This window comes from Apodemus sylvaticus, chromosome 5 (assembly GCF_947179515.1).
Source record: "Apodemus sylvaticus chromosome 5, mApoSyl1.1, whole genome shotgun sequence".
Classification (NCBI taxonomy): domain Eukaryota; kingdom Metazoa; phylum Chordata; class Mammalia; order Rodentia; family Muridae; genus Apodemus; species Apodemus sylvaticus.
The window spans coordinates 140,354,325-140,378,550 of NC_067476.1; the positions used below are offsets into that span (position 1 = coordinate 140,354,325).

The 24,226-nt window shown below is 39.9% G+C and overlaps 1 protein-coding gene and 1 pseudogene across 1 annotated transcript; both read right to left on the minus strand.

Annotated features, from left to right (window-relative positions):
- Nucleotides 1–422: 422 nt before the first annotated feature.
- On the minus strand, nt 423–18,371 carry Eif2s2 (eukaryotic translation initiation factor 2 subunit beta). The gene is made up of 9 exons (XM_052184019.1): nt 18,197–18,371; nt 12,847–13,024; nt 12,352–12,455; nt 9,936–10,071; nt 5,772–5,872; nt 5,086–5,234; nt 4,437–4,493; nt 1,494–1,579; nt 423–880 (listed from the first exon to the last, which is right to left on the minus strand). The coding sequence occupies exons 1-9, from the start codon at nt 18,209–18,211 to the stop codon at nt 705–707; spliced, it is 1,002 nt and encodes a 333-aa protein (XP_052039979.1). The 5' UTR covers nt 18,212–18,371; the 3' UTR covers nt 423–704.
- Nucleotides 18,372–23,372: 5,001 nt separating this feature from the next.
- On the minus strand, nt 23,373–23,940 carry LOC127684970 (60S ribosomal protein L11-like; annotated as a pseudogene).
- Nucleotides 23,941–24,226: the final 286 nt, after the last annotated feature.

Sequence of the window (24,226 nt, forward strand, 5' to 3'; positions counted from 1 at the left end):
TCCTCAAGAAGAGGACTAGCTAGCCTAACAGAAAATTCCATAGAGGAGGAATGTAGCACCTGGCAGTTTCAGCTGTCATCACATGAGAGAATGAGTTGGCTAGGAAGAATTAGCAACAATCCCCACAAAAGGAAATTAAAATCTCCAGTCATTTTCTAGGCACTAAAAACAGGCTGCTGTCCCATTCTTTATGTTCCAACCACTCTTTCAAGGGAAGTCATATCTATTCTAGCCGTGTAGCTTCAAGAGACACTGAAAGGGAAAACGGCTGCCCCAGCTCCAGTATCTGCCAATTTTGAATTTTAAGGACAAGGAGAATTTGCCAGAGCCCAGGAATCAAGTTTGTTGTTTTGTTTTTAGCCAGATTTAATAAGCACTTTATAGTAGAAAAGAAAACTGAAGGACAGATCAAATTGAAAGAATTACTGTTATAATAACTTTAATTTATCTTGCATTTTACAGAAGTTTATGAACGATTTTAAAAAGCACCTCCTTACCCCATCACGCTTCTGACAGTTGTTAAAGTAGGCAACAAGTATGTCAACAGCTTGAATATCAGTATCTTGCAAGGATTTCAGAACAATCACTTGCCAAAGAACTTGGCAGTTTTTCTAGTTTTTAACTCAATGGTACATCCACTCTGATGGTAACCTGTTCAGCCAAATCTCCGACACATTTTGGAAAAATCAATGGTGATTAGCAAATTAGTTAGCTTTGGCACGGAGCTGTGCTCGCTTGCCTGTGACAGCTTGGAAGCCAGTTTTGATACTGGCAACAGAGCATCGAGAATGACAAGTTTCACACTGTAAGAAATAGAGCCGGGTGTCCTTCTGTAAGATTGTGTCCGGTGACCGGCATGTGTGACAAGTGACATATTCCTCTGCAAGAAAAGCAACACAACATTAAGCATACCTATTCTAGGGGTAAAAAATTATAAACTAAGCTGTCGTCTTCTATAAAGCCTTTGGCAGTAAGAACAGGTTGAAAGGATTTCAAATGCCCAAGTATAAAAGGGAAGTTTACCAGATGCCTGGACCATCCACTTTTGCCTTATGTGAGAACAGGCAAGATATATGTCAATTTTTAAATGATTATGTAACAAAGTGGGGCTGAGACAGGCCATGCTATGTAAGGGGCATGTTTCTCTGGCTGTCTTTAGTACCAGAATCAGCTAGCAGAGGTTGCATGAACTCAGCTTTCTGCCTCCTGCTCATCATTTCCTATCTTCTTTTTTAAAAAACAAAACAATAAATAAACAGGGTCTGTGTGTAGCCCTGGCTGCCCTAGACCTCACTATGTATACCAGGCTGGCTTCAAACTCAAAGAGCTACCTGTTTCTGGTTCTTAAGTGCTGGGACTAAAGGTCCCACTATGCCCTGCCCCATTTCCCATCTTTTTAAGGCTTGCTTTTCCACGGCCATTACAAATGGCTCTCTTCAAAAGAGGAGAGTCTATAGAGAACGTTTTAAAATGTGATAAAATTATACACTTACTGATATATCTTCTCAAGACATTTTCTATCTGTTTCTGTTGGAATCTTCCTTTGATTACAAGTTGGTTATTACCATCTATAGAACCACTATGAAAGAAAACAGAAATATCCCCATTACTTTTGCTTGCTTTTCCGAGGGAGCCAAATTCCTGCACCTTCATGCTTAAGAACTTAAAATACATTCAGTAGCGTAGGATAATTTCTAGAGTTGATGTTTTATATTATCTGGTCTCTCAAATTTTGTGTCCTTTCTTTTTTCTTTAGATAGGAACTTATGTGTCCCAGGCTGGCCCTGTACTCCCAGTCCTCCTGTCTCAGCCTTTCTGGTGCTAACATTACAGGTATATACATAACTATACTTGGCCTTTTTTGTAGAGTTAATCTTCTGCAACCATTTATTATTATTATTATTTAATTTTTTTTTTGTTTTTGTTTTTGTTTTTCGAGACAGGATTTCTCAGTGTAACCCTGGCTGTCCTGGAACTCACTCTGTAGACCAGGTTGGCCTTGAACCCAGAAATCCTCCTGCTTCTGCCTTCCAAGCGCTGGGATCAAAGGCGTGCGCCACCACTGCCTGGCTCATTTTATTCTTAATTATGTGTATATGTCTGTGTCTGTGAGTGCTGGTTTCTTTACAAGCTAGAGGTGTTGGATTTCCTGCAACTAGAATTTATAGATGGTTGTAAGCCACCCAACATGAAACCTATCTCAGGTCCTTTGCAAGAGCACTATCTACTCTTAACTGGAGTCATCTCTCCAACCCCTCAAACTCTTTTTCTTTTTGAGATAAGATTTCTTTATGTAGTCTGGCTGTCCTGCAACTCTCTCTGTAGACCAAACTGGCTCAAACCCAGAAGATCCACCTACACTGCCTCTGGGAGTGTTCAGGTTAAAGGTGTGTACCGCTACTGCTGGGATCCTAAAAATTCTCTTTAATTTAATGGCTTACTCATGTTTCTTAACATGTAATCAATTCAACTTCAGCTGTCTGTAGTAACAACTGAATTGATTTGTAGCTGACCAAAACAGAGTCCTTAATTGAGTTTGATTGCTTGTTCAACCAACAAAGAAAAACTTACTGAATGCAAAACTGCAAATCTGTATTTGTTAGGCTGTATGTTATTTTTAAAATTCTGAAACCAAGCCTGGTGGTACTCCCAGCATGTAAGAGGCAGAAACCGGAGGAAGGACCGCCATGGGTGTGAGTCAAGTCTAGGTACACACTGAGACCCTGTCTGAGAACATCGATATATAAATAATCTAAGCCACATACAGCTGAGTGAACCAGTAATTCCAGTTATCATAGGATCACTATGCATGCCTAGGAGTTGAGGACCAGCCTATGCAACATAAGTAAGACACTATCACAAAATGGTTTTAAGTACTACGCAGTTTGACTCAGTAACATATGATATAGTTATACTCAAATTGAGAGTTGTATGTCAAGAAAGCTGTTACCAAAAAATGTACAACTGAAATCCGATGCTACAAGTTGTCAACAATGAACTTAATGATTGGAAGCAGCTAATAAACACTTGAGAAAGTAAAGATCCTTGTTAGACACTATTGCTTGTTAAAAACAATAAACCATAAAGTAAAATATAAAGTTAAATTTACTATTCAGGAACTGATTTTCCTCAAGGGGAAAAAAATTCACATACCATAAATTGTAACCCTTAATACCCTAATTCCAATGTAGGGCATTTTTCACTATCAAAAAGAAAAAAAGTACAAAAAAGAAAAAGGAACTTTCCCAACAACTCATAAACATTTACCCCACTAACCATAACATTTCCTAATCACAACGTGTTAGGATGTATCCCACCTCTACAGAAAGTCCAGCTTATTCTGAGAAACATAGAAGCATATTTATCTTTTTTCCTATTTATATTTAATATAAACAATAAGTGTAATAAATAAAAGCCACAACTCTTGTTAACACCATCATCCATGTTCAAGCAGATTACTTAATATCACAACCAAGAACAATATCAACAATATCCAACTTGATATTGGATAATTATCCAATTACTATCTATACATTTATAATTTACTATTATAAGTAATTATAAATGTACTTCAGCTGAGACGGAGCATTCTGAGCTAACGGTCCAGTCAAGAGGCAGGCAGAGTTGAGCTTGCAGTCTGTGCTGCTAACTATCAAAAGGTTATCAAACAGGTTGGCTGTCAAATGACCAAAGAAATGTTATTTTCTGCTTCACAAAACTGTATGAAATGGCATCTACATCAAGCAGAACTTGGCAATTCATCAATGTTAGATTCCATGTATTTAAAGAGACACTGGTAAGAATACATTTAGTTGGCTCCATGAGTTCCTGGTTTCCTTGAATAATTAACTAGCTCAGTATCTCCAATAGGTGAGCTCTACAGATGGGGAGTGCTAGTTAATCTCAGACCCTAGTTTTATTTATTTTTGTTTTTTCAAGACAGGGTCCTGTCCTGAAACTCATTCTGAAGACCAGACTGGCCTTGAACTTCGATATCTTAACTATGCATCTATACTGGGATTAAAATTGTGCCGCCACTGCCCGGCTCAGACCCGGTTTTAAATGGTCTCTCCTATGGCACTCATCACCTCGTAAGCCCTGCTTCATCAACAGTCTCTTACCAGTTATGGGGGGGGGAACCTGAGCCGGCAAGAATTGAGTTCCTGTATTTATTTCCTATAAAAGGACCCAGGAATTCCAAATAGTGACTAAATATAGTAGTACCTGCAGTGCCTGTTTCCAACACCAAAGGCCTGCTCAGATGAACCACTGTCAGCTCCATTCTCCATCCCTAAGGCACCCAACTCTCCCCTTTCCCGTCTGACCTAAAAGTTCCCCTGGAACGCAAGATTTTTTTTTCTCCCAGCATGTTCAAATTACACAAATGGTTCTTTTGAAGTTTAAAATATAAGTACTCTTTACATACAGTTTCTTACCTTGTACCCAATTCTGCCAATAAAAATGCAAGGAGATGTTTGGGTTGGCGATGTAATCTAAAGAGAAAGTCAAATACTTAAAAATCTTTCATGGAAATCCTAAAAAACAAACAAACATCCCATGCTGTTTGTCATTTCACTGTGATTACTCAGTATACAACTCAATTACACATAGAAACAAGGATCTGTGCAGCCCTGGCTATTATCCATGAGGCGGAAGCAGGATGATTTTAAAGCCAGCCTGGGGTAGTGGGTGCCTGTTCCAAAAATAAATAGGTCGAACAGCCTGCTCAGTTAGGAACACTGGCTGCTCTTCCAGTGGATGAACTAGGTTTGATTCCCAGCACTCATAAGAAACGGAAGTTCAACCCACAATGTGTATGGGTACTTTGCCTGCCTATACATAATACTGCCACAAAGTCATCCCTCCAGCCCCTAGCACCTACCCTACTCATCAGGCAGCATTAACTTACTTTTCTCAGCTTTGGATGAGATAAAGCTCTAAGAACAGACAGACATAAATAAACTGACTTCCCTCGATCTATGACCTCTATATTTGTACAGAAAAATATTGTAGTAAAGACATTTAACTTTCCTAATGCCCCACTATCTGGAACTTGGAATGAAGGGTTCCCACTAGTGAACTTACAGTTTACAGATATCTGTAAAATTGACAAAAGAAGTTTTCTTGGTTCCTACTCGGACGACCTGTGGAGGTTTCATAACAAATTTCCTCTTCTCTCCAGCAACCATATCTGGGTTCTTTTCTCTCATGATGTTGAACACTCGGTTCAGCAACTTTAAGAAAAAGGTGGAATTTAATCACATTCTTAGTAATAACAACAATATAGTTTCGATCTGAGATACTCTGCTTTAATGACGCAGATTTACTTTTATTAAATGTAAGCATGAATCTCTGCTATGCTCTGGGAACTAGAACTTCTCAAGGGAGGAAACTGTTAAACCAAAATCTGAGTCTTCACGGATACTCATTTTCCCGCTCGTTCTACTGACTTTATGGGAAAGTCACAACACAAGGGAAAGACCACCCTCACCACAAATCTGCCACTTGTCACCAAAGCCCCACTAATTAATTCACAGAGGACTCCATACCTATGGCTGAATACTATCGGGACAGCCACACTTTGCATAGGCTGCCCTGTGGAGAGAGTGTCAGTTACTGTCATGCACTGGTTGCATGGCCCATTGGACTCTCTTCTATCACCATTCTGTATCTCAGTGTCTCTTCCAATGCAGAAGATTCATACCCTGCTTTTCTCTGTTCTTAAATGAATAGCTCTAATTCCCTTCTCAAAAGAAATTTTTTTGTCTCACCTCCTCATATGTGTAGTCTCTTTCTGAGCCTGCCCAAGCAGGCCCAGTTTGGTTACTGAATGAAATGCCATCATCTTTTTTGCTGTCTTCATCTTCTAAAGCTACAGATTCAAAAATAAATAAATAAAAAATAATGAGCAGTGGGCTTTGGTCCAACAAAAGCGGTGGGGGAGGGAGAGACGACGACAGATCTAGAGAATGTCAGCTTCAGATACTGCTCATCTCTTTCACAGTGATAGCTGCAGTAGCTTCAAGTAAAAGAGATCACAGAGAAGTCCTCTTTCCTTATAGACAGGAATATTACAACTGTACAAAGACCTTTAATGAGATATCCATGGTAATATGTGAAATGTTTCTTGACAAAAACAAGGAAAAAAAAACATCAAGTACTTAAAGGAGGGAGAGTCTGATTTTTTAAACCTTTGAGAAACTTTTGTACCTACAAAAACCCATCTGTTTAACTATGTTAAAAAAATTCTTTAAAAAAACCCCGATAACATAAAACTATAAATACTAAAAATTTTAAACATTTAAAACTCACAATTTTCCTGTATGAATCAGAATGATTTTTATAAATAATATTTATCATACTTTAATTAAATCTTCCCCTATGAAGATACAGGATTTAATGCTCACAATTCAGTTGTAGTTGGACAAGCAATTACAGATATAAAAACTCAAAACGGCCATTGCTAAGGCTGTGAAGTGCTTGCCCACAACAGTCATTCCCTAAAAGACTACATGGAGAAACAGTTTCTAAGGAGAAAATCCTCTAATAATTCAGGGAGAAAGTTCCCTGTGAAATGTAGATGTGGAGAGAACAGACTGAAGTCTCATGAATGTAGGCCATCCAAAGATATTTGAAGCAATTCCTTAATGTCAGAAAGTTAAGGAGCCTGCCCCCACCCCCAAAGAGCCATTAGTGTCCTGTCCACCAAGGAAAAACAATTCTGAAAAACACCTAGAAAAATCAAAGCTTGACATGTCCAAACTGTCCATTACGCAGGATACAACAAAGGCTGATTCTTTCTATGGGGGTGCCATTGCTAGTACATCACTAGCTGCCCTACCACTAATGGGCAGAGCAATGGTTATAACAAAAGAAAAGTTACAGGCACTAGAACAGCTAGTCCAAGAGCAAGTGGAGGGTCAACACAGAGAAGAGTCTACCAGCCCTTGGAATTCTCATTTGCCATTAAAAAGAAATCTGGAAAATGGAGGATGGTAACAGATCTGAGAGCTATGAATAAAATTATTCAGCCAACAGGCTCTTTTTATCCTTGAATCCCATTGCTTTCCTCGTTACCTAAGGCACAGCCTATTATAGTGCCCGACTTAAAAGATTGCTTTTCCAAAATCCCTTTGCATGAGAATGACAGAGAAAGGTTTGCTTTCTCAATACCTACTTATAACTCTTGAACTATTAAAAGATACCACTGGAGGGTCTTATTACAAGGAATGCTGTACAGTCCAACATTATGCCAATATTTTGTACAACAGCCATTAGAAGTAACTCAAACAGTTTCCTCAATATACAATTTATATGGATGGATGGCTGACTAAAATGCAGATGATACCTTAGGAAAAAATGTTTAATGAAGAGAATTTTGCCTTGCTGGAGACTGCAAACTATTCCTGAAAAAAAAAAAATACAAGAAGGCGATTCTACTAATTATCTAAGACATACATACGATAGGTCTATAAAAAATTTGACCACAGAAAGAACAAAACAGGAGAGACCAATTAAGAACTCCTAATGATTTTTTTAAAAATTGTTGGGAGACATTAATTGGTTAAGGCCCACAATTGGATTAACTACTCAAGAGCTAAATGATTTATTTTAAACCTTGCAAGGTAATAAGGACTTAAATAGTCCAAGAAAATTATCAGCTGAGGCTAAAAGAGAATTTGGTTCTGGTAGAAAAGAAATTCCTTCTACTCATTCTCCCACAGGGATATTTAGGCAGAGAGGACTAATACTGAAATTGCCTCATTATGGGTAAAAATGTTGACGAATAGCTTGCAGTAATTTTTTGGGAGAGATTAACAACAAATAGCCCCAAAGCCAGCGACTTATAAAAATAATTGGATTCTCCCTTAAATCAGAAAATATAAGTAAAATAATTCAAAATCCATATGATTTAGTTAAAAAAAAAAAAATCAAAGCTATATGTCATCCCTATGGTGGTAGACTTTCCAGAATCTCTTAATGTACTGACTCTCAATATTCAGAAAGAGGTCATATTCATATAGATTCAAAATTAACTCCACTGTTTATCCAACTATAAGTAATTAGAAATAGAAATCATCTATTATATATAACACATCAGATCCCATATAGGTCTACTAGGCCATCTGGCACAAGGTAATAATGAAACTGATCAGCAATGTAGACAATGTGCTTAGAAGCTTCAAATTTTCATAGGAAAAAGCATGTTAACAGCAAAGGTACCCAAAGAAATGAAATATGGCAAATGGACGTTTCATTTTACAGAGAATGGAAAGTTAAAATATGTACACTATACTATAAACATATATCAAGATTTCAATAGGCAATTGCTTTTAGTTCTGAAAAGGCTGATTCTGTAGTTACATACTCATTAGAAATTATGGGTATTGTGGGCATACCTACACAAATTAAGACTGACAATGGTGCAGCAAACATCTTAGTGAAGCAATTTTTTGCCTACTACAATATAAAGCATAGTACAGGTACAAACATAATCCCACAGGACAAGCAATTGAAAAAAAAAAAAGCAACTGTATTCTAAAGGAGATGCTTAATAAACAGAAAGAAAACGAAGACACCCAGAGATGGATTACATAATGCTCTATTAACTTTCAATTTTTTAAATGCTACTAAGCAAAAAACAGCTACTGAGAGACACTGGGTTACAGGAAAAACTGCTGAAATAAGTCTATCCATTTGTTTTAAGGATGTCTTAACTTCAGAATGGAAGGTAGGAAATACGTTGTCATAAGAGGTATTTGTCTGTTTCAATAGGGAAAGAAAAGCTATGGATTCCATCAAAATAATTAGATTTGACCAGGAAGACTTCCTGAAAATCTAGGCTGTAACCTTGAAGGAAGAAACCAAGAACAAACCAGGTGACATGAATGCTGATCCCTCTCGACATGGGAACAGCTCTGAGACTGAGACATGAGAGGGTTGGTTTCTGCATGACCAATAAATCTTGTTGGCTACAGCCCTCAAGACTTATTATGGCATCCTTTCAAACAGCATGGATGAAAACTTATATAAAAATGTGAATATACAGTTCAAACAGACTTAGAAGTTTGATGCCCTTTTCCTGTTCTGAACATAGAGCAAAAAATCATCTTTAGCTGAATCGTACACACAGCACATTCTATACATGTGTTAATGCAGAAATGTATTCTATCTTTGAAAATTTATGTTTGCAAAAGACAAAACACCAAAGACAAATAGTCTAAAAGATCCAACCTCACATGCTGTTTCCTCAAAAATCTGCATCCAGAAAATCTCCTATATGGTTAGCTAGTCCGCCCAGTTAAGCCCTGCATTTTCCCATCACACAGATACTAGATGACAAATATTACATATAGCTTTCCTAGGACTTAACCAATATCCCAATTTTCCTATGGGCCCCCAAAAGATGCCATATAGCCTCTAGACAGCAGAAAACAATTTTAAGATGATACCCCATTCCACAAAACTTGGGTGGATGGTTTTGGTAATTTGATGGGTGGCAGATATCTGTCGTCACTTAAGGGGGGTTGGTTGATCAGTGGAAGCATCAACTGTTAACTAAAATCTGATGGTCAATAAGCTGAAGATCAGAAGGTGGGACATCCGGCAGGGTGGGGTGGTGGTGGGGTAGTAGAAGGGAACTCAGAGAAAGTTTGGCATATGAAACTAAAGAACTATAACTAGGCATATGGCAGACCTAGATTAGTATAAACCAGTTGAGTTACTAGCTAGTTGGGGAACAAGCCTAACTTAAGGCCTAGGCATTAATTCATAAATAATAAGCCTCTGGATGTACTCTTTCTTTACACATCTCATTATCACACAGTGGAAATAAAAGGCATGACAAATATTTTTCAAAAAGCTCAACCTAGCCAAGGAGACTCAGATTAAAGGATTATGTAATCTAAAACAAAGTGCTGAATTCCCAACATTACCTTCATCTTTTTCTAGTATCTCATCTTCTTCTGGGAATTTAACGTTCTTCTTCTTCTTCTTCTTATTGCCAAGCATAATATCAAGGTCATCCTCTGGCTCAGCTGGCTCCTGAGCATCACTGTCAATCTTAACATCCTAAGAAATTGAAATGTCTCAGTATTTGATAGAACTATTTTTATGACACAGAGAAGTATCATTTTAGAATATTTTTCACATATCTAAAATTATAGATGAGAAATGTCTCTCAGGTAGGCCAAATTTCCTCAGACTCTTTGTCAATTTTTTTTTATTTTTATTTTTTTGATTTTTTTGATTTTTTTGATTTTTGGCTTTTTCGAGACAGGGTTTCTCTGTATAGCCCTGGCTGTCCTGGAACTCACTCTGTAGACCAGGCTGGCCTTGAACTCAGAAATCCATCTGCCTCTGCCTCCCAGAGTGCTGGGATTACAGGCGTGCGCCACCACCGCTCAGCTTTGTCAAATATTTAAACTGTGAATTCCTCAAGATATATTTTAGGATTGTTTGCCTTTCTCCAGCTCTTCCTTTTTATTATAGTTTTAGGATGCTGTTGCTATCTATATCCTAAACTAGGTACTACCTGAGTCACTTGAGAAACTATTATTCTTCAATCTTTTAACTGGCCATTTTCAGCAGGAACAGGATTCAAGAGTACTTTAAGTTTCTCCACTTGCCCAATACTATATTTTATTCATATTAAGTGTTCTGAACAGGTAAATCTACAGAGGCAGATTCAGCAGTAGCTGAGGCCTGAGGTTGGCATTTAGTGGGAAGAACTGAAGAGTGACAATGAATGTGTGATTTGTTTTCATGAGGGTTTAAGTGTTCTGAATTGATGATTTACAGAACTCTGAATATGCTAAAGCTACTTACTTTCAATGGATGAATTAAATGGTAAGTCAATTATACCTTAATAAACTTTCTTGCTTTATTATTTATTATTGCATTTGCAGGCATACTTGTTTATGTTGATACCTCCTCTCAACTCTTCATCCCCTTTTAAGTTTCAAAATAGGGCCAATGGAAGAGATTTTTCTTTCGACACCAAATACATGGTTATTTTTTGCACAATCGTCCTACTCCCTAATACAAATTAAGCACCACCATCTTATTCATTTGTAATGGAATATGAACTTCCTGGAGTAATTACTCAGATATCCCATGTTTAAATTAAAAACTTGACTTCATAGTCTAAGAGCTCTCATTAAGTGTAGGTCACTAATGTCACCTACACTTTTGCTAAGCTACAAATGTAAAGACCTTCTGCCCATATTCAGTAATTTGCTAAAACTCAGCTGTTTGACAGAACTCAATTTCCACATTGTCCATTCTCAGAGGTCGCAGGGGCCATTTAAAGTTCCAAACCCTAATTATAGCTTGATCTTCTTAGTGACTAACCATCCATCCTGAGAAACTGTCTCGATACCAGATCTCTCAAGAGCAAAACATGGGTTTTTGAAGACTTAGGAGGTTTTCAGGAGTTGAAAATGGGGAACCAGAAGTAAAAACCAAATTGCTTTTATTTTACTTATTACATCAGCTTCGAAGCAAATTGTGAGTCAATATACATTTACCTATGTTTGTGGGTAGAGGCCAGAGGTTTACTTCTGGATATTTTCCTCAATTACTTCACCTTATTTTCATTGTCTGTTTGGATTAACAGTGAGTTCAGAAATCGACCTGTTTCCACCCCGACTAGTGTCAGGGTTACAGGTGCATATTGCCAGGCAGGCTTTAACGTCATCCTTGGAGACCTAATGGCAAAATACACTTTTGCTACTAAGTGATCTCCCTAGTCCCATGTTTAAAATGGTAGCTCTCAGGCAAGAAAGAATAGTCTTTTAGCTACTCTGTTCACCCATCTATTCTCCTACACTCACCTTCCTACTCACCTATCCACATTTTACTCAAGGAATTTTTCAGATATCTGTATTGGAAATCAACCCAAGAGGACAATAACCATACATGATCGTGTATTAGAACAGAGCACTCTCCACAGAACTGGCCACACAAGGCTAGTTTTCCTATAGAGTTACTGCCATCAGCTACCAACTACCACACTGAGGGATGTTCTTTGCTGCTACTGAACGTTTAACAAGAAGCTATAGTAATACTTGTAATATTTGTTCCTCAAGATTTCTCAGCCATAGAGACATCTTAACCAAGATGCCCTTAGCCAAACAATTTTGGTATGGTTAAAGACAGTAGACATTATATGACTCCATAAGACCTAAATCCTTGGTAGTCAGATATATTCCTAAGAACATTACCTTAATAGTAGTAGCTAAGTGCTAAACAACAAAAGCAAAGCTACCAAAAGATAAGATGAGGAAGAAAACAGCTATTGGCAACCTTACCAGAATCCCAATTTTACCTTCAATAAGAAAACAATACTACCTTCATAGCTTCTTCAGCTTCATCAATATCGAATATCTTTTTTGTCTTTTTCTTCTTTTTCTTTTGATTAAAGAAGTTCAAGTCATCTAAGTCATCAGAAGCATCTAAAAATAGATTAAAGGTTTCCAGTTGTTAACAATTAAGGCAAGCACCAAGTTGAGTTATGCCAGCTCCTTTCAAGTACTCCTATGGTAGTCCTACCACAACCATCAAAGTTATGGTTTTGAAGAAACTGACAAGCCAACTCAAGCGTTCTAGAAGGATCTGGTTAGAAGCCCAGGTCAAAAATATGAAACTCAATAATCACACCATGTAATGTCAGAGAGCATTCCATGACACAATCTCTAAGCCTCACCAACTCTATCCCTTCACTTTGTCTACTTCCCCTGTTCCATCCAACATTCTACCACTCAAGTGTCTGGCTCCAGCTCTACCAAACCAGTGGAGGAACTAAGGGTTCCTTTTACAACAACTGTGACTGCAATAACTATTCACCTTTTTTCCTACTGTCTTCTTCATCAGCTTCCACATCTTTCTCTTCAGTTGGTTCTGGCTCCACTTCTTTTGTCTCTGAGGGCTGGGTTTCTTCTGTCTGGGCATCACCTTCTTCATCTAACATAAAAGGCTTCTTCTTCTTCTTTTTCTTTTTGCTCATAGTAGGATCAAAAATCATCTGTTTTAATTTAAAAACACCAAATGATTCCTAATGAAGTTCACATTCCAAATATCCTTTATTTTCAAAAAACGTATTCTTTAAAGAACAGGATACATTAAAAATGCCAAAAAGAGGGGCTGGGGAGACGCCCTAGACTTGCAGCCTTCACTTGCTTATTTGCTTGCTCCCTTTCACAGGCAATACACACTAAAAGGCACATATACACAATAAAAATACAAAACAGAATTTATAGAAAGTCTACTTAACTTTCCTTTACATCATTAAACATGGGGAGAACCTCACAAATGCCTTTTAATTTGTAAGCTATTATAAGCTACAATAATTTCATTTTTATCTTATGAGCAAATTTAGATTGAACAAATCGTGAAATTTAAAATGACTTTGGACAACCTATGCTGCATTCCTCACTTATGGGTGAGGATCAACAATGTCTAGGCAGATGATAAACATTTATTTAAGGTGGATAGATGCTAACAGCAGATGACCTAAGACTTGGTTTTTAAATTTTTCATCTGTTGAGTGTTTGGAGAAATTAGAGGTAAATACAAAATCAAGATGTATTATACACATGTATGAAACTATCAAAACAGTAAATAAAAAAATCTAAAAAGTTAAAAATTTATGCCGAAGCTCACATCAACCTTTACTTTTTTTTTGGGGGGGGGGGGAGGGATTTGGTTTTTTTTTGAGACAGAGTTTCTCTGTATAGCCCTGGCTGTCCTAGAACTAACTCTGTAGACCAGGCTGGCCTCAAACTCAGAAATCTGCCTGCCCCTGCCTCCCAGAGTGCTGGGATTACAGGCGTGCACCATCACCATCACCATCACCATCACCACCACCACCACCACCACTGCTGCCGCCGCTGCCCGGCTCAACCTTAACTTTTAAATAAACCTATCAGCAACCTTACTGTAAGAAATTTTTCTAAGGAATCCTTTACTGTTTCTTGTTATGGGATATGAAGTATTCACAAGCCACTTTCATCTCAATCTATTGTAGAAAAAGTGAAAAATTAATTTCTAACCTGTAGACTGTTTATACTGATCCCTTGAAATAATTTGAACATATAGGGCATACTCCTGCTAGTGAGGAAAGCAAAATTTTAGTCACACATAATTGGATTCAAGTCTAAAGTATTTTCTTCATACCATGTTTAAGCTTTTCATTTTGTTCATTGTGTAGTGATCTAAAGCACACTGGAGCATAGTTACCTCGAGTGGAAACCTGACTCTAATTGTATGTGTTATCCCATGCTTCATCTGTACAATGGAGATAACTGATACCAACCACAACAAAGTTACTGGGAGAATCAACTATCTGATTGTAGTTATAACTAACAATGATCCTGTCATTGAAAATTTCTCAACTAAGGAGTGATTTGATTTTCCAGACATAATAAAATTGTTTTTAAAAAAGTTCCCAAATTGATTCTAATAACTAACTGTAATTTCTTTATGTCCATCACAAGACTGAAACCAAGCTATAGTTTGTAATAAGCCTCATAGCAGACAAGTCTTTGCAAGATATTATGGAAATTTTCATATAGCACCATTACCAAAAGCAAGTCCAGTGCTGACTTACTACAGGGCCTGGGTTGAGCTGAGCTGTGTTCTTGAAGTAGGAAGACTTGGCACAAGGGCAAATGAAATTACCACAGGCATTGAAACTTTGATTCTGGCAGAGCTTATAATCCACTCATTTTTTTCAAGTCTAAGTTTCCCTGATCTACTAGTGGCTTTTTCTGAGTTTGCTTTTGTGGCTGGTCTTGAACTCCCAAGCTAAGTGCAGGGATTATAGAGACACACTATTATTACACCTGGCTCAACTTCCTTTTTCACCATTACACCTTATCAAGACAGATCAAAGGGGGAGATCCTAAAATGATCAAATGATAACTTCACAGTTACCTTTTCACCCTTTAAGAAAATTCTAATTTAAGTATATAGTAGGTAGACTGAAGCCTAATGAAGGCTAGTGGTAAACAAGCAGAAATCTTTGTACACATTGTAATTACGTTCCCAGAATACTTAACACATGTTTAACATATTAATACTTAATTTTGTTCACACAACCTTGTAAAATAGTTGCATAAAGAAACCAGAAATCCCAAGTCAGCACACCCAAAGCACAACTCCCCAAATCACAAGATCGCACATGCCAGCTTGGGATATACATTAAGACCTTGGCTTAAAAAGTTTCATATTGAGGCTGGAGATTGCTCAGCAATCAGAGCATTGGCTGCTCTTGCAGAGGACCCAGGTTCGATGCCCAGCACCCACAAGGCACCTCAAAACTGTTCCGGGGAATCTGACACCCTCACAAAGACAAGACAGATGGGTAGGCAAAATGCCAATGTATCAATGCACATGAAATAAAAATAATTTTTTAAAAAGTTTCATATCAAGCCCCCCTTGGGGGACAACACACCTTTAATCCCAGCACTTGGGAGGCAGAGGCAGCCATGATTACATGGAAATTTAAGTTTGTGTTTTGTTTAGTTTAGTTTTGGTGATGCTGGGGATTTGGGTCTTGTGCTTAGCACACTAAGACTAGCCATCTTCAGTCTTTTTTTTTTTAGTGTGTGTGTGTGTGTGTGTGTGTGTGTGTGTGTTGAGGGAGTGTTTCACTATGTTGTCCTCAAACTCGAAGAGATCTACCAGTCTCTATGTAGGCCTCAGTTTGGGGATTAAAGGTGTAGTCTACCCATAATTACATTTTTTTAAAAAACTTTTTAATTTCTTTTCCAAAATACCTTACTGGATTTGGGCAAAAACCCCACTGTTCTAGCATCTTGTGGATGGGACTCGAGAATAACAAAGTCTAAGATACTGACATACTTTTGAGGGGAAAAGAAAATCTTAACCTGATGGCAAATTTGGACCAGCCAGGTAACATTTCTCAAAACAATAAAACTTTAAAATAGTCTAAACATTTCTGAATGCCAGCACACTGGGGGACCTTTCCTTCCTTACTAAGGAGCATCCACATTCCTTAAGGTATAGTCTTATTAGGTTAAAAGGTTACAGTGAGTTTGGAGTTTAATTACCAGGTTTAAAAAGGAATACTTTATGTCAATAAACCATTTTAAGAACAACTACTTTTAAAAATAGCCTTATTCTCTCTTCTGCCTATCAGTCAGAATACCCACTCTGGAATGTTGTCCCTTGAGGCTTACAAGTCACTTCATGTACAGGTTTTTAGTCAATCCATCTAAGTTAGCAATCATAAAGGCTTTACCTGGTAACGCTTCCCTAGTCAACACCATTAGATAAATCAAAATCATAACCCATCTTCCTATCTCCCTTTACTAGTGAATTCCACCTGAGAGTAAAGTCAAAAGCTAGGTATAGTCCCATTCAACTTAAACATGGCCTAACCAACATGGGTCCTCATTTTCCATTTACAAAATAAAGTTGTACTGACAGGTCTAAGGGCCAAGTTACACACTTTAGGCTTTCAAGAGACTGTGCTGGTCTGAACGCTAGTTCCACCATCTCTGCTTGATAAAATCCTGATCATCTCCAGAAATGAATTCTTAACAAAGATGTCATTAACAAAAAACAATCTTTCCATACCCCCACATCACTACAGGTGTTATCTATTACTTCTTACTACACCATACTTTACCACAGAAGCAATGGACAGAACAATATAGCAATATATAGGTAGTTACTTTTAAGTTATGAAGTTTGGTTACTACAAGTGTTTTATCTATTACCTCTTACCACCCATAAGCACTTTACCACAGAATACAACAGCAGTAGACAGGTGGTTATTTTTAAGTCTGGAACACGAGTAGAAATAAAACAAGGGCTTAACACTTTCTGAACTTTTTAAACACATAATGCAGTAGCTAGGAGCAATATCCAACGTGAATTTCAAGCAAGAACCATCTCTTTCAGGTTTTAGTGAGTCTTTAAGAGCCTCCTAGTCCTTTAGACAAAGGCATGTTGCATAGAGCTGGGATTCTACTGCTAGCTCGGCCACCTGGGATTTTATTAGAGGCATTGTACAACTCTAAGCTCCAATTTGCTCATCTCTAAAATGGACTGCCAGGATCTATTTTACAGAATCGTGGACATCAACTTAAAATAGGAACTAGTTCCCAGGAAACAAATCTCTGATTCCTTAATGGTTTCCTAAGTCCTCTGTGAGCTAGCCAGCATCTACTTCAGCCAAACTAGCGAATAGTTCACTTTCTATGCACTTTTTCCTTACTTGACCACAAATGCCTTGTGATCAGTTTTCTCATTGGTTGAGAAAATTCTGATCATTTCTAGAGGCCACTCAAAAGTCAACTTTGCACAGAGCCTTCAACTATTCCTCTTACCCCTCTCTTAGGCCTATAAGTCAAGCAAGTCACACACACACACAAAGTCTTGTGGCTAAGGAGGATTAGGCTTCTAGGTCCAACATTAAGCAATGCCTAAGTCATTTTATGCTATGTGAACTAGGATAAATCTGGAAAGGCAAAACCCAAAAAGATAAAAAAGAAACAATAAAACGGGGGACGGGGCTTGAAAAATTCTGAGATCCAAACCCAGTCAGCTTCGCAGCCGGACCGTCCTGCTTATCTCCCCTGTTAAAGGAAACTTAGGGACTCGGGCCCGAAAACTTTGCTCGAAAGGTGTTCACTTTTCGAGACTAAAATATCTTTCCCCCTGGCTCTTTAGATTCCTGTCTTAAGAAATAGAGCCTCGAGCGGGAAACGGGAACGAGATATCCGCCCGGAAAAGCCAGCCTACAAAGTTTTAACCTCGGTGCTCCACCGGAACCGAGAGGAGCTTCTCGGGGGACCCTGACTCCTCGGCCATGAGAGCTGAGACGATAATGTTTAGGAAGGAATGCCGGGGCCGCCCGCCCTAATTTTGTTTCATCAGGCAAACTAACTAGGCATTCAAACCCTTTCAGACCCTCAACACGCTTTCCATTCCGACACGACGATCACGGTAGGAGACGGGCCTCGCCGCCGCCGCCGCCCTGAGGAGAGCTGGGTGAGACCAAGTCTGAGGATCCAGAGTCCTCGCCGGCTCCACAGCTCCGGGACGCCTAGGCCGGGCTGCTCCACATGGCGGCCGGCGACTGCTAGGCCGCAGGCCCGGCTTCCCACAGGTGTGGTTCGGCTTCCTGCCTCAGTCCTTAGCCCTGACTCCATGCTCAGGCTCTCACCTCGTCCCCGGACATGGCTGTGGTTCGAGCGGGTTCGGCAGGGATGAAAAGTCAGACCGGTCGGCTTCACACCCCGGAGTCAGCGTAGCTCCTACCGATACCTCTCACAGCACCGCGCTAGGCTCTTGCATCAGCGAAAGGGAACGACACCCCGCCCTCCTCTCAAACGTTGGAAGTGCGTCTGCGCAGAGCTCGTCCAAGCGCAGGCGTACAGTAAAGCAGACCTTACGTGCATCTCGTGGCGCGAGTTACTAGGCGACTTCCCCGGCGCTGGGCATACTGGGACTTGTAGTTTGCCTGGAAAAGACAGGCGCTTGTGCATCTGGAGTTTTGAGGGCGTGCACGACTGTTTTACTTGTCATGATGTTCGGTTTCTGGTGCTGCTGGTTACCTAAGTAGTTCTAAAAGTGCAGTGTTGCTTGTAAAGTGAATTTAGGGCCATTTTTCCGGTTTAGGTTAGTGAAACCTTGATATGAACCCGTGGGACTGATGTTACACTTGCCCCTAGATGTTACACTTGGCCTAGTATTTGAGAAATTCTAAGACGCTGAAGGCATGCACCTCATTAAAGGCGTTTCGCCTCGTGAAAAGTTTAACCTTCTAGTTTTTACTTCACAAGTTTCTCCCCTGGTTTTCCATAGTTAACCGCGGAACGAAGCCGTACTCGGAGGAGAGCCAGCCCAGCAAGCTACAGTCTGTCAGGAAGCTTCGAAAAAGCAGCCATAACTAGCTTAATAAAGGGGATATGTTGAGAAATGTATAGAGTAAGTAATTAACTTGTTGACGAACTTCATACCACACAAGAAAAGACACTGCAACGTCCTAGGCGATATTATCTTCTGGGACCATTAATTATGTGTCCTTTTTTGTCTAAAGCTTCCTTATATGGTGCATGACTCCTTGTTTATGAAGTCTTTGCTAGACAATTCTGGATGCATCATCCATTTTCCCTGGGGAGATACAGCTGCCACTTAGCACTTGTAGTTAAAAAACAAAAAAACAAAACAAAACAAAACAAAAGCCTGTGCTTGTAACCACAGGGAACTGCAAAGCCCCACTGTTTGAAAGAATGCACAATTAGGACTTCTCAGGTGAATGAAGGGATAGCTCAAGTAAGTAGATGCTATCAGGAGATGGGAGTAATTATTAGGTTTTTAATGCTTTTTGCATAAAAAGAATCATGTGAGGATTAATCTATGAGTAGTGAAAAAGGCCCTCATGTTAGAATAGATGGGGAAAGTATCTAGTGATTTTTGTAGTTGGCAAAATGTTCTTCTTGATTTATTTTTGTATTCATACCTGATGACTGAGTCTGTCTTTGTTTTGATCTACTGAAATCACAAAATGGTCTGTCTGAACTGTGCATGGTAGCATTATCATCCTAGCACTTGAGAAATAGAAGCATGAATATTAGAATTTCATAACCAGCCTGGACTACATAAGATTTTATCTTTTTAATTAATTCATTCATTCATTAATATACTTTACATCTTGACCAAAGTTTCTTCTCCTCCCAGCCCCCATTCACTCCTCCTCCATTTCTCTGCAGAAAGTGGAGGCCTCCCATTGATATCAACCAGCTCTGGAATATCAAGTTGCAGTAAGACTAGAGGCATCTTATCCTATTAATGCTACATGAGACAGGCCAGTAGAAGGAAAGGATCCTAAGGGCAGGCAACAGAGTCAGAGAAAACCCTGCTCCTGCTGTTAGGAGTCACACATGAAGACCAAACTACACAATTATAGTTTATGTGCAGAGGGCCTAGATCAGTCCCCATGCAAGCCCCCCTGATAGTGGTTCAGTCTCTGGGGGGGGGGCCTATATGCCCAGGTTAGTGGATTCCGTAGGGTTTCTTGTGGTGTTCTTAACTATTCTGGATCCTACATTCCTTCCTCCCCCTCTTCTACAGGATTCCCCAGGCTCTGCCTAAGGTTTATCTGTGGGTCTCTGCATCTTGCCATAGTTGCTGAATGAGGCCTCTCTAATATCAGCTATGCTGAGCTCCTGTCTGGGGTCCCTGGTGCTGGAGTGACCTCTAGGAAAGCAGCCAGAGTTGTGAACCAGAATATGGAGCCCAGAGGATGGAATGAGAACTGTCTTAAAAAACAAAACAAAACAAGCAAACCTACCAGCCAAAACTGAGCAGTAGTGGTTCTCTGAGTTTGAGGACAGCACAGTATGCATAGTGAGTTCTAAGACAGCAAGGGCTACATAGAGAAACTCTGTCTCAGAAAAACAAAAACAAAAACAGAAAAGATGGTTTTAGTGTCTTCTTACTGATTGCTTTGCTGTGCACTTAGTATAAACGTGTTAGAATCGCAGCTAGTCCTAAAAATAAATTAAATTAAAACAATGTTCTGTGAAACTATTTAGTACAGCACACACATGATGATAACATCAGCACAGCTCTCCGTTGTCCAAGGCTGCTCTCCTTCTCATCATGCTCCATAATCCTTAATATGTTCTCTGCTGTAGGCCTGAAGATAACTGAGATAACCCACAAATATTTAGAAATGCTTCCTGCTGCATATCTGTTCCTAATCTAAGCAGAGCCTATCCATGCCTCCTAGGAACTTAAAATTTAGTGAGAGAGATAGTTTATTAGCCCCATTTTCCAGATGAAGAAACTTCTTGTAGAGCACTAAAAAATGTATCCACAATCAAATGCAGACAACAAAAAAAAGTGAACCCTGGGCAGTTTGATACGAGTGGCTGTTCTTTCGCCTTGAGAATCTGAATTGCTGCCACAAAACCACACTCTTCTTTATGCACAGTATCTTTGCATTCCAGGATTTCTTATCAGCAACACTATTGGTAATTTGGACAAGACAACTCTGTTATAGATTGATGTTCCCTGCATAGAGGCTATTCAGTACCTGGTCTATATTCAAAGATGCCAGTAGCACACTCCCTCCAGTCATGACATTACCTGCTGTTTGCTGGGGTGGGAGGCGCTGGGACAAACATCACCCCTGGTCAAGAACCACCGATATCTTTTCTCTTCCTAGGTTATTGAGATATAACAAATATTCCTGGCTAGTCCTCAACTCGCTTAGTGGAGAGGCCTTGAGGAGGGGAGAATGAAGCTATGGATCAAGTTTCAGAAAAGCCTGTTCATTCAAAAGATAAAGACTGAACAAAAGGAAAAATAAAGTAGAAATAAAAGGAAAAGTGACAGAAATAGAGAAAGGGAATTCACTGGCAAAGATAGTTGACTCTAATGAATGCACTAAAGTAGTCATACTTTTTTTTTTTTTTTTTTTTTTTTTTTTTTTTGTCAATTTAACCCGGGCTAGAATCATCTGCGAGAAGGGAACTCCAATTGAGAAAATTCCACCGTAAGATTGAGATGTAGGCAAGCCTCTAGGGTATTTTCTTAATTAGTGATTGATGGGGGAGGGCCCAGCCCACTGTGGGTGGTGCTATCCCCGGGCTGGTGGTCGTAGGGTCTATAAGAAAGCATCCTGAGCAAACTACAAGGAGCAAGCCAGTAAGCAGCACCTTTCTATGGCCTCTGCACCATCTGCCTCCAGGCTCCTGCCCTGTCTGAGTGGCTGTCCTGACTTCCTTCCTGATGGACTAATATGTGGAAATATAGGTCAAGTAAACCCTTTCCTCCACAAGTTGTTTGGTCATGTTTGGATTCTGTTTGTTTGTTTGTTTGTTTGTTTGTTTTATCATTGCAATAGAAACCCTAACCAAGTCAGAAACGGAAACCAGGTATTGGGTATTACTATGCCAGGCCTCACCATGTTGTTTTGGGGAAGATTGTGGAAGGACTTTAGACAGTGTTGGGCTACAAAAGCATTGAGGGTTCAAAGCTTGGTGAAGCGTTCTGCGGGAGCCTGGGAGATAAGCATGCTGAGAGCAGGGTAGAGAATGGGGCCTAGCTTGTGAGGCTTCAGAGGAAAGTGTGAGAATTGTCTAAAGACATTCCCAAAGCCATTGAATAGTTTAAGAATTTGTAAGTCTGGTTAGCAGGAGCTGAAGAAACATCAGCTGTGACTAACAAGAGACCACAAACGACAAAGAAAAACCTTTGATTTACTGGGACAATTGATGCTGGTCAGCTGTCGCTGAGAAATTAGTGGTGACTCAGAAGAGCCCAGCATCATCACTGAGGTAAAATCTTCTGGGAAATGTTTCCTAAGAGTTAGCACACAGAAGCTGTGTTCTAGAGGTGGCCTAGGTTGTACCTTGTGCTGGCAGCCAAACTCGGTAGTGTGTACGGTGTCCTCTAGGTGGTGCTGGTTTTGAAGGCATTGAAGGGGGTTGTGGAGAGCAGTGGAGGCTTGGCGCTGTGAGAGGCCAGGAGAGGCTATGGGTGAAGGTATAGCCTCAGTAGCAATTGAAGCTGCAGGATTGAAGAGGTCATGAGAAGTTGAAGCTTGGTACCATGAAGAGAGTTCAGAAGAGGCTATTAGTGCTAGGGAAGTACAGTTGTAGCAAGAGATGCCAGTACCCTGGGATGACCACCAAGGAGAGAAGCAGCAGTGGGTGGAGCCAATTGGCATTTAGAAGACAAGCTGCGAGTGCTGCAGAAGGCAGAGCTAGGGGTGCAGCCCAAGCCTCTTGGAGGAACCCGGAAGGCTGTGAGGAAATCCCAGATAGTGGACATTGAATTAGTTACAGTGTTGGAGTTTGGTTTTGGTTTGTTTAGATTGTGAATGTGCCCCAATCTTAAAGTAAGGAAGAATTTAGCTTATTTTTTATTTTCTAGGAATGCACAGTTGTGAGACTTTAAAGATTTAAAGGAGATTTTTGGATTTAAGAAATGTTTTTGATGCCGGGCAGTGGTGGCGCATGCCTTTAATCCCAGCACTTAGGAGTCAGAGGCAGGTGGATTTCTTTTTTTTTTGGGGGGGGGGGTGTTGGGGTTTTTTTTTTTTTTTTTTTGGATTTGGTTTTTTTTTCGAGACAGGGTTTCTCTGTATAGCCCTGGCTGTCCTGGAACTCACTCTGTAGACCAGGCTGGCTTTGAACTCAGAAATCCGCCTGCCTCTGCCTCCCAGAGTGCTGGGATTACAGGCGTGCGCCACCACCGCCCGGCTCGGCAGGTGGATTTCTGAATTCAAGGCCAGCCTGGTTGGTCTACAGAGTAAGTTTCAGGATAGCCAGGGCTACACAGAGAAACTCTGTCTCAAAAAACCAAAAAAAAAAAAAGTCTTTGGATTTTTACAAGAACTGATTTTCTTTTTTGCATTTCTGAGAAAATGTTATTGGCCTTTTGAATAAAATTTCTTTGCCAGGGAGTATGATCCCACCACGCTTCTGCTGGAACCAGCGCATGGCCTCCTCTTTGCTGATTCTGTTTGGCCCCAATGCAGCCTGTTCTGTGCTTCTTGTCTGTGATGCTGAAACCTGGCCTACTCAGCGCCACACAGAAGTCCAGGTTATAGGTACCAATGCTCAGGTTCTATGCTGGGGTTCTTGAACCCCAAAACTAAAGTTTCCCATATCTGAGAAGTTATTTTTCTATAATTCATACTCCCACACCTTCAGGCCTTTCTCCAGAATGTCTCCTGCCTTGGCTTCACAGACTGGGCAGTGAGCAGCAATCTTTTCATTTCTCCGATGGTGTATTTAGCTTTGGAAAGCACAGGGGTCTGGCCTGTGAGCTGCTCCAACACCTTGGCTTCCGGGGTCAGTCTGTCTCGCTCTCCCCCTCACAGATATTGAGGCAGAGTTTGCGGAGGCAAGGTTCCCGAGTGGGGTTCTCCTTTTCACGTTGATCTTGCGCCATGATGGAGAACAGGAAGTGGAACTGAACTTTTAAAGTGTTTGAACTGGTGAAGACTGCGGTACTTCTAAGTTTAGGTAATATGTTTTACATTTGTGATGTTTATTAACCTGAGATCTTGGAGCTAAACCCTCCCTCAAAAGGGAAAAGTTATGTTTTGAAAAGTTCTGTGTGTCAAGTTGACAAGGACCTGTGTAATTTTATATCAGCTTGACCCAGGCTACAGTCACCTGAGAGGAAGGAACCCCAACTGAGAAAAATGCCTCCATCAGACTGAGCTATAGGCAAG

Excerpts from the sequence above, each read along its gene's own strand:
- Eif2s2 (XM_052184019.1), bottom strand. Across the intron at positions 10,072-12,351 it reads AAGCTGAAGAAGCTATGAAG|GATGTTAAGATTGACAGTGA; the intron begins GTAGTATTGTTT and ends TCAATTTCTTAG. Across the intron at positions 881-1,493 it reads TGTCTTGAGAAGATATATCA|AGGAATATGTCACTTGTCAC; the intron begins GTAAGTGTATAA and ends CTTTTCTTGCAG.